Raw genomic sequence first — 14,489 nt, forward strand, 5'->3', positions numbered from 1 at the left:
TGTCTCTCTGGATGGCATCATCATCAGGAAGATATTAATGACAAAGGCAAGCCCAGTTATTGCCAGTATTTATTTTTCTTCAACATGTTTTTTTTTAACATTATAGAAGATCCTCTAGTTATTGTAGGTGATTTGTAATTATGTAAGAAAAAAATTAAATAGTTATTTAGAAAAATATGAACAATTGTGCCTTTTTTTTTTTTTTTTTTTTGAGATGGAATCTCGCTCTGTCGCCCAGGCTGGAGTGCAGTGGCGCGATCTCAGCTCACTGCAAGCTCCGCCTCCCGGATTCACGCCATTCTCCTGCCTCAGCCTCCAGAGTAGCTGGGAGTACAGGCTCCCTCCACCACGCCCGGCTAATTTTTTTTTTGTATTTTTAATAGAGACGGGGCTTCATCGTGTTCGCCAGGATGGTCTCGATCTCCTGACCTCGTGATCCGCCCGCCTCGGCCTCCCAAAGTGCTGGGATTACGGGTGTGAGCCACTGAGCCCGGCCGCGCCATGTCTTCTTTAGTAAAAATGTATATGCCAATATATCTCTTAGCATTTATTAACACCTGTTACATAGATTAAATAATATAGATAAAAATTCTATGTTTTTCGAAGGGTTGAATATAAAAAACATTAGCTTAACATTTAGGGAAATTGGCAATTGACATTGACAAAATTACGTTTTCTAAGCTCATCTATGATGCTTTGATGGATAGAAAACATTTTAGGGCCAGGCACACTGGCTCACACCTGTAATTCCAGCACTTTGGGAGGCTGAGGCCAGCGGATCACTTGAGCTTGGAGTTCGAGATCAGCCTGGGCAACATAGTGAACCCTCTCTACAAAAAATATGAAAATTAGCCGGGTATGGTGGCATCTGCCTGTGGTCCCAGCTCCTCGGTAGACTGAGGCGGAGGATCACTTGAGCCCGGGAGGCAGAGGCTGCATTGAGCTGAGATCACAACACTGCACTCCAGCTTGGCTGACAGAATGAGACCCTGTCTTAAAATTCAGCAATTAAGAAATTATGACTGTTCTTATAATTTGTTGAAAATCACTCTTAATTTGTTTATGTGTGTACTTATGCATTTGTTTATGTACTTATGCATTTATTGTGTAGAAATATTCATCTACATTATTGTGTAGAAATATTCAGCCCTCTCCTGGGACTCCTCTTTATTCCAGATATGGCTACTGGATCTTGTATATCTAAACAACAAAATCATCCCTGATACTTAAAAAAGTGTAGGTTTTAAGGCTTTATTTTTGACCTGTCAAATATGTGTCTCCAGACCCTTAACAGATCCGCACAGAAAACTGACACATGGTTCTTATATACAAGCTGATCCAAACCAATCTTTGCCATGATTATATCTAATATTTAACTTAATGGATCTCATTTCTCTTCTTATACTCACATATTATTTTTCTAGGTGCTCATGGGGTACTTAACTCGCCTACATGTCACCTATAGTTGAATAACCAATAGTCATCACAAACTTAAGCTGGCTAAAACAGGAATTTCTTCCCCATGACACACTTTTTCCCCGTAAGGTTTTTCCATCTGAATAATGCATTACCATTTATAATTTTACTTCAGCAACCCTCCTGCCCTTCACCAAAGAAATGTTTCAATAAGAATAAACAAGCAACAAAAAATGTTTGCACCACCCTTAACTCTGGTTTTTCTCCTACTCTTCCATTCAATATTTAATCCATCAACAAGCCTTGGCAGCTCACCTCCAAAATATATCCCAAATTTATTTACTTTTCTTCATTTCTGTTGCAACCAAGCTGTTGTTTTGTCCTGCATCACCACATGTGGTCTGAACTAGTTCCCTGCTCCTAGCCTGACTCTCTAGTCTGCAGTCTTCAAAATGTCCATCAGATAATATCATTCCCTTTCCAAAGACTCCATTGCAGCCAGAATAAAGAAGAAATCCCACGTATCTATGTGATTTGGTCCCTGTCTCTGCCTTCTTAAACCTTAGCATTCCACCTCTTACTGTGTGGTTCAGCCTGGCAGCCACCAGCCATCTTTCTGTTCCTTTACCATAACAAACTTGTGGCCCAAATGCCACATTTTCACTAGTGTTTTTTTCTGTGTGAAATGCTCTCCACAGCGGTCTCCTGTGGATGGTTTCTTCCTGTCAAGTCTCAACTCAAATGGCCTCTCCTTATTGGCCTTTTGTAATTTCCAATTCAAATTAGCCATCCATCCAGGTCGTTCTCTATCTCATTCACCTGCTTTGTTATCATCACAGCATTTACTCTTTCCTGAAACCATTCTGCACTGTGTTTGGTGGTTTATTAACTGTCTTGCGCCCTCTGCCATCCCCTACCTCTCTTCCTCAATCCTAGAATGTAAGTTTCTGGAGAACACAAAGTTTGTTTGATTTACTTCTGAATCTCTAAACCTAGGACAGTGCCTGTCACTTTGAAGGGTACCCAACAAAAATTTTTTTGAATGAATAAAGTATTATATTAGTAACTAAGAGTAATGCAGAAAATAGGACTGAGTGCATCACTGAACAATTCTAGGTTTCAACAGTCTCATCTGTAAAATGGGAATAATAATACTTTAGCTTCCTAGGCAGAGGATTGAACTAGATGATTACCTGTGGTTACTTCTAGTTCTAAGATCTACATTGGCAGCAGTACTAGATTTTAATTTGGGGGTAACACTAACATTATGTCCAGAATTTTCAGGGCATTTTAAAATCCAGACTTTAAAATTTAAAAGACACAAGCTTCTTAAAACTTCTCCCATTATACTTCTAAGCTTATCTACAAAATCACTAGTGTTTGCTGTTGGTGAATATATTTTAACTTCTGAAAGAATGAGTTTTTATTTTATTGTTCATCAACATAAGTTGATATGATATGTGTAATGATATGAATCACCCATTATAAGAAACTCAAAGATATATATTAATAAAGAAGTATTTCACTCTCTTGTCTTTTAGTTAAAACTCAAAGTTAGGAGTAGCTAACATTAAAAGTTCAGCTAATTTAAGAACAGCTGATTTTTAAAAAGTATTTTGCTAAGTCACATGTATTATCTCATTAGAGTCTCAAATTAGAAAAAAAAGCAAAGGGAGAAGGTAATATTATTATCATCCTTTTACAGATGAGAGAAGTCAGGTTGGGACTTTGTTTAAAATTGTAGAACCCAGGAAAAATGTATTGTTTCATTGCCCTGCTTTTAACTGACTCAGAGTTCTATCAGCATATTCTATAGGAGCGAGTTTATTTCTAACAAATAAATAGATTTAGAAATAAAATCTTTTGGTTCCCCTTGGTCGAGGAGGATTATCTTGTTCTAAAACCTTCATTAGCTAGGAAGCAACCATCTGCCAAGAGGAGTTGGCCTCCTCTTTGTGGGAGAAAGGAGGAAGTTGGTGCAGGGCAGGGTTCTTATGTAGAAAAATACATGATTTAAAAAAATCCAACATATTGAGGTTATCTTTTTCAACCTATTCCTTTGGAACTACTTTTAAGCATTCTGAAAATCTTTCCATTATGGAATCCAGAAAGTTTATAAATGGTAAAAATAATGGAAATTAGATGAAAGGAACTGTAGGAAAACTTAACTTCTTTTGGATCAAAGAATCTTTTGAGGAGCTGATTAAAGTTCTGGACCTTCTATCCAGAAAATGCACAATACGTACACTTCTCATATTTTCTTAGTTTCCAATTTTATTAGGTAATGGGATACAAAAAAAGTACTTTCCAAGCTGAATATTATTTAAGAAAATGCATTTTTGAATAGGACATTCCAGAAGGTGCCCTCTTTGCATAATTTGAACAAAAACCAAATCTCTGCTCTCTCAAACCTTAATAATGAGTTAAGAAAAACAGACACATACTTAATATTTGACAGTTTTACACCCATGAAGTTAGTAAGTAGAGATTTTAAATCCTGGGAATGTGGTGTGTGCTATGGACCACTTGTTTCCAAGTTTAATTTGGTAGATAAAGAATGGAGAACCTTTTACATCTCTTAGCAAAAAGAGAAAGAATTCGATTTGCAATGGCAAAATGGTTTCATTTCATTCTGTAGCATCCCCAATTGAAAATTAATTTTACCTGTGAGATACAAGAAGCTTGCAAAGCAACTATTCTTTTTGCAGTTAAAATAGATTCACTTTTATAATTGCAGTCTTTCAGAAAATAAGAATCTTAAGCAGTTCTTACCTCATCAGAACCTGATCCAAAAATCAGCAAGTCAAAAGGAATTGCTGCAACCATGTCAATCAGGAACCAGCCTTTGAAGTAGTGTATTGCTATTTTGGCGGGATCACTTACCACTTCTTCATTCTGATTTACATATGTTGTTCTGAAGTTTATTAAAATATCTATGATAAACATAATATCCACAATCAAGTCTACCACATTCAAAGGGCTACAAGAATAGCCACATTCTCGTCTTTTCTGTTCTTCTCTGTCATTGAGGAGGAAGGCTGCAGAGTAGGGAGTAAATATAGCAGTGTATATGACCAACAGCAGGATAAGCCAGTCCCAGACTGCCTTGAAAGGGCTGTAGTGCAATATCGTAAACTTGTTGATGCGTGGCGTCTGCAGTTTGTATTCAGGTAGGACATCTGCTCCTAAAGAGAGAACCTGAATGTGGAAAAGAAAATCATATACTACATAAATATGCCATTTTTAATCTGGTAAGCCTATAAAATATTAAGGGAACTAATTATACAGTAAAATTTATTAGAGAGAATTCATGTAATTTGGAAGTATTTATGAAACACACACATACATTAAATAAACCCATATAACTTCTATTATACAGTGTATTTGGCTCAAGAAAATCACACTGGCATTTCTTGATAAATATGAATTTCACTGAAAAGATAATAAATATTGCTGCTGAGATACTGAGGAATGTTACTGTTTCCTTTGGAACATAGTACTTCTCAGATGTAAAAATATATGGCTGTTTTTAGAAAATCGCAAAGTCGGTTTTGATATATTAGTAATGCAGTTTTCAAATCTAGGAAAGGATTAGTTGTAATGAATAGAAGCAGTCTACTTGGATCCATGGTCACATTTAATTTACATATATTTAATTTATAATTAAACCTTGATAAATTAAACCCAACTCATTCAAATTTTAATTAAGCAGAATTTCCCACCTGCAATCTGTTTTTAACATTAGGGGAAAAAAGGCAAATGAGATTAAAATGAATACAAAGGAGGCTTTTCCTTAAAAGGTTGAGAGAGTATTTGATATTTTGGGACAAATACACTTTCATTCCAACTCTTCCATCTCATTTAGAGAATTGCAAAAAGAAAATGCTACAAGGAGATGTTCAGAATATTGACCTGGAAATGCTGTAAGATGTTCAGACACCAAGTGGTACTTCACCTCCAAGATCTATTCTCCTTATAAGGCATCAGATAAACTAAAGCAGTTCACCTTTTAGAGTTTTAGTTTACCTGAAAAAAGTGAAAGCTAAAGTACAGTTTTGTCTCTACCAAGTAGAAAAGTCCATGATTTAGTGAGTTAAGACTAAGTTTTAGCAACAAAAGTCAAAACAAAAAGGTTACCTAGCTACCCAATAAATGTAATTTATTGGGTAAAATGTAAGCCTTAATATATGGGTTTTAAAAAGCTGAAATTTTGTAATGGCTCCACAAATGGCATATAAAGTCATTTAAGTCCGGGCACAGTGACTCACGCCTGTAATCCCAGTACTTTGGGAGACCGAGGTGTGTGGATCACCTGAGGTCAGGAGTTCAAGACCCACCTGGGCAACGTGGTGAAACCCCGTCTCTATTAAAATACAAAAAAATTAGCTGGGCATGGTGACATGTGTCTATAATCCCAGCTACTTGGGAAGCTGAGGCAGGAGAATTGCTTGAGCCTGGGAGGTGGAGGTTGTAGTGAGCCGAGATTGTGCCATTGCACTCCAGCCTGGGTGACAGAGCAAGACTTCATCTCAAAAAAAAAAAAAAAAAAAAGAGTCATTTAAAAAGGGAAATGTGGGTTCTAATTTAATGCTATGAATATCTCACACGTATACAATGGTTCTATTTCAAAGTTAACTTCACTGAATACATTTCCATAGACTAGATTATTCTAAACACAATTAATACATTGTCAGCTTTGCAGCATGGATCTCAGGTAATCTCCCATTGGTTAGTCAGAGCGTGTTATTTCTGTGTTTTTGGCAATTCTATTTATGTTGGTTTAATTTGACTGTAATAATGAATTATGTCAGGTGCACTTGAAATTTAAATCTTATATTTATTGTCATATCTCATAAATTTTTATCCCCACATATTTAGTTATCATCCCTATTTTTAAAAGGACTTTAAAAGTTAAATAACCCCAAATGAGATACAATATAACTTTTAAATATAACAAAAGATTCAGCTAAAATAGGCAAAGCTGCTTTTTGATAACTGCTAAACTGCTTTAACTAGTTTTCAAAAAAATAATAAAGAATCTGACCTGACCACTTAATCAGTCCAGTGTAAATTTGAACCAGCCAGTTTATAGAGAGAGCAGGGTTTTATTTTAAGCTATTATGAGAAATGATGGTGGCTAATTATTAGCAAAAGAGCAATCTGGAAAATAAAGTGATTTTATTATCTGTGAAATATTAAAAGTCCAGGATACACACATATATAAGTATATGACTTTCAAAATCCAAATGGGAGTAATTAAATTATCTGTCATTTTAGAAGTACAGATTAATAGAACTCTGATCCCATTATGCTTAGTATAGAGAACCAGTGTGTGACATTTTGGTCTGTTCAAAATTAATTATGTCATGCTCCTTTCTAAAAAAACAGAACTACTCAGTATATAGAAAGCAAAATATACAGCCTTATTTTGTCTTTCAAAGTCATTAAAGTCATTTAAAATATGGACCCATTCTATCTTTCTAGTCCTTTCTTCCATTAGATTCCTGTGTATCCAGGGCACTCCAGCAAAACAAAACTAAAATTTTTGAGCTGCTGAGATCTTTCCATATCCCTAAATCCACAAATCTCTTTTATAAAAAAGTATGCAGTCAATCAAAGAGGAAAAATAAGTCACTTTTAATGACAGGTATATTTGTGTGAATTTGTTCACTGCTTAGATGACAAACTTCTGATACTAACCTCCCACATGGGACAATTGCAATACCTCTTTCAGCAGAAGTATAAATTAGAATGCAAGCAGCAATCTTGGAACTATGGCTGAAACTCTTTCCATCCCACATACGAACACCTTCATTTAACATTGAGATGACCACTGTGCTAAGAGCTGGAGATTGAAACATGGGGAAGACACTGTCCCTGAGATCTTGGAATTTATAGTCTGTTGGGAGACAGATGTGTGGGAAAACAGGAGTCCCCTTGAGGTCCACTTCACTCAGGGCCTGGGATTGGTGATGGTGCTGATGGAGGAGGTGGGTGGTCTTCACAGAGGATTTTTGGGAAAAGATGGCAGTTGAACTGAGACTGACTAGGAGTCAGAAAAGGACACAGCTAAGGGATGAGGAAGTTGGGAAGGGAAGGACATTACAAGCAGAGGGGACAGAATGAACAAGGGGAAGAAAGCATAAAATCATGTATTGTGTGTTGGGGAATTGTAAGCAGCCTTATATTTTGTTAAAGAATAAAATGCCAGGGAAGTAAGGTGGAGGATGGCCATGGAGAGGGCCAGTCCCAGGTTGCTGAAGGTCTAATGTGACAGGATAGGGATCTCAGGCTCTGTACTTTAGGTCAACCTTCTCATACAGGGATAATATACAGGCTCTTTTTGAAAAGGAAAGACAATTATTGCAGGATGTATATTATTCTTATTTACAATGTTAGATAAATATATTCAAAAATAAAACCAGATTAGAACTTATGCTTGTACCTCTTAATATGACTTGTGGGTTAAATTGTGTACCCAAAAATAATACGTTGAAGTCATAATTCCCAGTACTTATGAATGTGACTTTATTTGGAAAGAGGGTTTTTGTAGATATAAATCAAGTTAACATGTGGTCACAGTGGTTTGGGGTTGGCCTTAATCCAGTAACTGATATCCCTATAAGAAGAGAGAAGTCTGGATACAGAGACACAAAGACACACAAGGAGAATGCCATGTGTTACGGGAGCAGATACAGTTGAAGCCAAGGAATGCTATGGATTGTCCATAGCCACCAGAACCTCGAATAGAGACAGGCACAGGATATGTTTTCCCTCAGAACCTCCAGAAGGAAACAACCTTGCCAACATCTTGATTTGAGACTTCTAGACCCCAAAATTGTGCGAAAATAAACTTCTGTTGTCTTAAGTCCCTCAGCTTGTGGTAGTTTATTATGGTAGCCCTGAAAAAACTAATGCAATGACAAAAAATGAAAACACTTGAAAATAAAATATCTATAAAACCAGTGAATTCAAACTCTCATTACTAACTCAATATTTTACATTTTTGTAGATCAAAAATGATTGAAATTTGGCTATGGTGTATGGTTTAATCTAATAGACAAAATATTTTTCTCTATTCTAATCTTAATGTCTTTTTTGAAAAAGTATGTTGTCAGAATAGTATTACCAACTTCAAAGATTTAATTGTCTTATCAAGATAATCTAACCTAATTCTTAACGTGAACTCTGTTCCTATTACGCTTCAAAAGCCAATTTAAATGGTGTTACTTGAAAATTATACAAACGTTTTTCTTTACTTAAGTTCAGCTTTAGGGCATTATTGAGTTCTACATTAAGTGATTATCTAAACACATTATCTCTTAGTACTGGGAGTTCATTTGTTATATTCCAGTATGCCCATTGATACAGAACCACTGCAATTTGGTATGTTTAACATGGAGTGTGTTTTGACAATGCATTTGTAGAAACCGGTATGGTATCAAATGTTATGGTCCAGGTTCTTTTGACTTCTGCATCATTATGCATGTTTTATGTGATTGCTTAATTGTCTTATGACTTTTAATAGGCAAACAATTTCAAAAAGCTTTATTTATATAGCAAGCATTAGCATCGTGAGGTAAATCCAAATGCAGTCATCGTTACTGTAGTTAGGTAGATGGCAGTACTTTGTTATTAGGTAATCATCTTAATGATTCAAAAGATTCTTATATTTATTGTTTTACATTTTCACCAAGATATAGGAATTTTAAAGATTTTCCAGGAGAACTCGTGGCCTTCTGAGAACATTTCCTTCTATGGATATCAGTTTGAGAATTATTAAATATTATTAGGCAGAGGAATCAAGATGGCCAAGTTTGGTTTTAGACAGATGCATCTGGCAATGGAATGGAGGACAAATGAAAGAGGATCAAGACCAGATACTTAGAGATCAATTAGGACTTTGGTATTCCAGGAGGGAAATAATGGAAGCCTACACTAGGAACCACGTGGCAGAGATTGAGAGGAGGGGATATATTTCAGAAATAAATACATCTCAGGGTATAAGGATGAAGAGTGGAGAAATACTTGTTTCTTTATGGTTCCAATAATAGCAAATCTTATTAGACCCAATCAGGTAATACAAATCTTTGAAGGCTCAACCATGTTTGGAATAAAGGAAAGAGCACTAGACCTTAAATTCTACTATCTGGATTTGAAGTCCAGATATAATTGTTCTGATATGCCATTTAATCTCTAGATCTAGTTTTTTTTTTTTAAAAAAATCTGTTTAATGTAGATAGTAATCTTTGCAAAAACCACCTATCTATGCAGAGCTACCATAGTACATCAGATATTTTTTATAAAATTAGTTAATAAAATGGGAAATGTTTACAGATGCATAAAACATTTTCATTATTGTTTTGAGTTCTAGGGTTATCTGTTGAAATCCTGGTTCAAACAAACCAACTCCATCCAAAATATTTAAAAACTGATTGGATAAAGTTGAACATTGACTGAATATTGATAATGTTACAGAATTGTTTTAGTTACCTATTCCTTGTATCAAATCAAACCAAAACATAGTGACTTAATCATTTTGTTATTTATGATTCTATGGATCCAAAATTTAGGCAGGTCTTGGCTAGGCAATTTTTCTTCTCCACAGAATGTCAACTGGGGTAATTCAGTGATATTTAGTTGGTGGGGGAGCTTGTGTGGAGAATCCAAGAAGGCTTCATTCACATGTCTAGTATTTCGATGAAGATAGTTGGAAGGCTGGGCTCTCCCAAGATGCTGGAATGGCTGGGTCTCTCTCTCTATCTCTCTTTCTATATATGTAGATAGATAGTTTGATCAATCAACAAATAAATAGATATGTTCTCTCCTACGGTCTCTTTAGCAGGGTAGTAAGATGTGTTGACTCAGCACTCCCAAAAGAAGAGGAAACTTCCAGGCTTCTTCAGGTCAAGGTCTGGAACTTCTATAGCCTCGCTTATGCCATATTCTATTGGGAAAAGCAGAAGCAGGACATCCCAGATTCATGAAAGTAGAGGAATGGTCTCTACCTCTTGACAGGGAAATAATATGCATGTGGAAGGGAAGGAATCAATCAGTTATGGTCATCTTGGAGACAAACTATCACAGAAATTATTGACAATTATTGTTTGTAGACACAGAAATGATATTGTAGTCATGTGCTTTTAAAAATAGTTTTTACCTTTTCAGAATACAGTGTGAAATATTTATAAAGGAAATGTTATAATATTTGGGCTTTGCCTCAGAACAATCCAGAGTTGGGGGAGAGGAAAGAGAGGGAAGGTCTGAATGTTGGCTGTATATTGATTTTTATTGAAACTGGATGATGGATAGTTACTATTATCTCTATTTTCATAATAAACTTAAAATTTTCCAAAATAAACAGGTTAAGAATTCTAGAATCTTATTCAGAAATATCTAAGATAGTTAAGAATGGAATTTCCTGATTGAAAAAAAGAAATAGGTCTACAAACATCACAGAGGTTTACCTCTGTAAGAATTGAGTTGGTTCCTGATTAGGCAAATTTAGATTCCTGTTTACACAGCAGAATGTTTACTTTGCCTTCTGTATATCTAGCTCATGTCATGTAGATCTGTGTTCAGCCATACAGCCTGCACACAACCTTAATTTTGCCCAATCTTGAACTCTTTGACACCAAGCTTCTATTAGGTTGGTGGCTGGGAAAATCATGTTCCGAGATAGTCAGACATGCTAACTGCAGAGGTCCATTGCTTTGAGTATACATAGCTATACATAGCTACATTACTCGTCAAGTTAGATTAAAATACAGCCACATTTCAGAGACTCATCACCTTAGGTCTCTTACTGAAATACTTTTACTTTGCTAGAGTTACATATTAAACCTTCAAGCTTTCATTCTGGATTGAATATATAAGAAGTAAATTTTTGCATTTTTCTCACAAAACTGTGACTAAATAAAATGTTTACATTGTTTAATGTCATTTTAATAAATATTTGCATTACAGATTTCTTTTAATATTCATTTCCGGAAAATGGTTGGTCTCTCTTGAGGAATTTAAAAGTTCCCTCTCTCTCTCTTATTTTATTTCATTTTTATTTCACCTTGAATTCCAGGATACATGTATAGAATGTGTAGGTTTGTTACATAGGTATACATGTACCATGGTGGTTTGCTGCACCTATCAACCCATCATCTAGGTTTTAAGCCCCACAGGCATTAGGTATTTGTCCTAATGCTCTCCCTCCCCTTGCCCCCCACCCCTCGACAGGCCCCTGTGTGGGTGTGTGTTGTTCCCCTCCCTGTGTCCGTGTGTTCTCATTTTTCAACTCCCACTTATAAGTGAGAACATGTGGTGTTTGGTTTTCTTTCTTCCTGTGTTAGTTTGCTGAGAATGATGGCTTCCAGCATCATCCATGTCCCTGCCAGGGATATGATCTCATTCCTTTTATGGCTGCATAGTATTCCATGGTGTGTATGTGCTACATTGCCTTTATCCAGTCTATCACGATGGGCATTTGGGTTGGTTCCAAGTCTTTGCTATTGTGAATAGTGCTGCAATAAACATACGTGTGCATGTGTCTTTATAGTAGAATGATTTCTAATCCTTTGGGGATATACCCAGTAATGGGATTGCAGGGTCAAATGGTATTTCTGGTCCTAGATTCTTGAGGAATTGCCACACTGTCTTTCACAGTGGTTGAACTAATTTACACTCCCACCAACAGTGTAAAAGCATTCCTATTTCTCCACAGTCTTGCCAGCATCTTTGCTTCTTGATATTTTAATAATTATCATTCTGACTATCATGAGATGATATCTCACTGTGGTTTTAATTTTCATTTCTCTAATGATTGGTGATGATGAGATTTTTTTCATATATTTGTTGGCCACATAAATGTGTTCTTTTGAGAATGTTTGTTCATATCCTCACCAACTTTTTGATGGGGTTGCTTTTTTCTTGTAAATTTTAAGTTCCTTGTTGATTCTAGATATTAGATCTTTGTCAGATGGGCAGATTGGAGAAATTTTCTCCTATTCTGTAGGTTGCCTGTTCAGTCTGATGCTAGTTTCTTTTTCTGTGCAGAAGCTCTTTAGTTTAATTATATATATTTGTCAATTTTGGCTTTTGTTGTAATTGCTTCTGGTGCTTTAGTCATGAAGTCTGCCCAAGCCTATGTCCTAAATGGTATTGCCTAGGTTTTCTTCTAGAGTTTTTGTAGTGTTGGTTTTTACATTTAAGTCTTTAATCCATTTTGAGCTAATTTTTGTATAAGGTGTAAGGAAGGGGTCCAATTTCAGTTTTCTGCATATGGCTAGCCAGTTTTCCCAGCACTATTTATGAAATAGGGAATCCTTTCCTCATTGCTTTTGTCAGGTTTGTCGAATATCAGGTTGTATATGTGTGGTGATATTTCTGAGGCCTCTGTTCTGTTCCATTGGTCTATACATCTGTTTGGGTACCAGTACCATGCTGTTTTGGTTACCATAGCCATGTAGTATAGTTTGAAGTCAGGTAGCATGATGCCTCCAGCTTTGTTATTTTTGCTTAGGATTGTCTTGGCTATATCAGCTCTTTTTTGGTTCCATATGAAATTTAAAGTAGATTTTTCTGTTTCTATGAAGAAAGTCAATGGTAGCTTGATGGCAATAGCATTGAATCTATAAATTACTTTGGACAGTATGGCCATTTTCACGATATTGATTCTTTCCATTCATGAACATAGAATGTTTTTCCATTTGTTTGTGTCCTCTCTTATTTCCTTGAGCAGTGGTTTGTAGTTCTCCTTGAAGAAGTTCTTCACACCCCTTGTAAGTTGCATTCCTAGGTATTTTATTCTCTTCATAGCAATTGTGAATGGAAGTTCATTCATGATTTGGCCCTCTGCTTGTCTATTGTTGGTGTATCAGAATGCTTGTGATTTTTGCTCATTGATTTTGTATCCTGAGACTTTGCTGAAGTTGCTTATCAGCTTAAGAAGTGTTTGGGCTGAGAAGATGGGTTTTTTAATATAGAATCATGTCATCTGCCAACAGAGACAATCTGACTTCTTCTCTTCCTATTTCTTTCTCTTGCCTGATTGCCCTGGCCAGAACTTCCAATACTATATTAAATAGGAGTGGTGAGAGAGGGCATTCTTGTCTTGTGTCAGTTTCAAAAGGGAATGTTTCCCGCATTTGCCTATTCAGTATGATATTGGCTATGGGTTTGTCATAAATAGTTATTATTATTTTGAGATATGTTCCATCAATGTCTAGTTTATTGATAGTTTTTAACATGAAGGGATGTTGAATTTTATCAAAGGCCTTTCCTGCATCTACTGAGATAATGATGTGATTTTTGTCATTGGTTCTGTTTATGTGATGGATTATGTTTATTGATTTGGATATGTTGAACCAGACTTGCATCCCAGGGATGAAGCTGACTTGATCATGGTGGATAAACTTTTTGATGCGCTGCTGGATTTGGTTTGCCAGTATTTTATAGAGGACTTCCACGTCGATGTTCATTAGGGATATTGGTCTGAAGTTTTCTCTTTTTTGTGTGTGTGTCTCTGCTGGGTTTTGGTATCGGGATGATTCTGGCCTCATAAAATGAGTTAGGGAGGAGTCCCTCTTTTTTTTGTTGTTTGGAATAGTTTTAGAAGGAATGGTACCAGCTCCTCTTTGTACCTCTGGTAGAATTCAGCTATAAATCCATCTGGTCCTGGGCTTTTTTTGGTTGGTAGGCTATTAATTACTGCCTCAATTTCAGAACTTGTTATTAGTTTATTCAGTGATTTGATTTCTTACTGGTTTAGTCTTGGGAGGGTGTATGTGTGTAGGAAATTATCCATTTCTTCTAGATTTTCTAGTTTATCTGCATAGAGGTGTTTATAGTATTCTCTGATGGTGGTTTGTATTTCTGTAGGGTCAGTGGTGACATCCCCTTTATCATTTTTTTATTGTGTCTATTTGATTCTTCTCTTTTCTTCTTTATTAGTCTAGCTAGTGGTCTATCTATTTTGTTAATCTTTTCAAAAAGCCGGCTCTTGAATTCATTACTTTTTTGAGGGGTTTTTCATGTCTCTATCTCCTTCAGTTCTGTTCTTACTGTAGTTATTTCTTGTCTTC

General features: G+C 35.9%; 1 protein-coding gene across 6 annotated transcripts in view; it reads right to left on the reverse strand.

The window, feature by feature from the left end:
* The window catches only part of KCNH7 (potassium voltage-gated channel subfamily H member 7), a 465,762-nt gene that overhangs the window by 72,368 nt on the left and 378,905 nt on the right, over positions 1-14,489 (reverse strand). For all 6 annotated transcript variants that reach the window (XM_021923671.2, XM_009182334.4, XM_021923672.2 and 3 more), the window contains one exon: positions 4,189-4,614. In XM_021923671.2, coding sequence (XP_021779363.1) covers positions 4,189-4,614 — 426 coding nt within the window. The remainder of the gene's footprint in view (positions 1-4,188; positions 4,615-14,489) is intronic.

Source organism: Papio anubis, chromosome 10 (genome assembly GCF_008728515.1).
Source record: "Papio anubis isolate 15944 chromosome 10, Panubis1.0, whole genome shotgun sequence".
Taxonomy (NCBI): domain Eukaryota; kingdom Metazoa; phylum Chordata; class Mammalia; order Primates; family Cercopithecidae; genus Papio; species Papio anubis.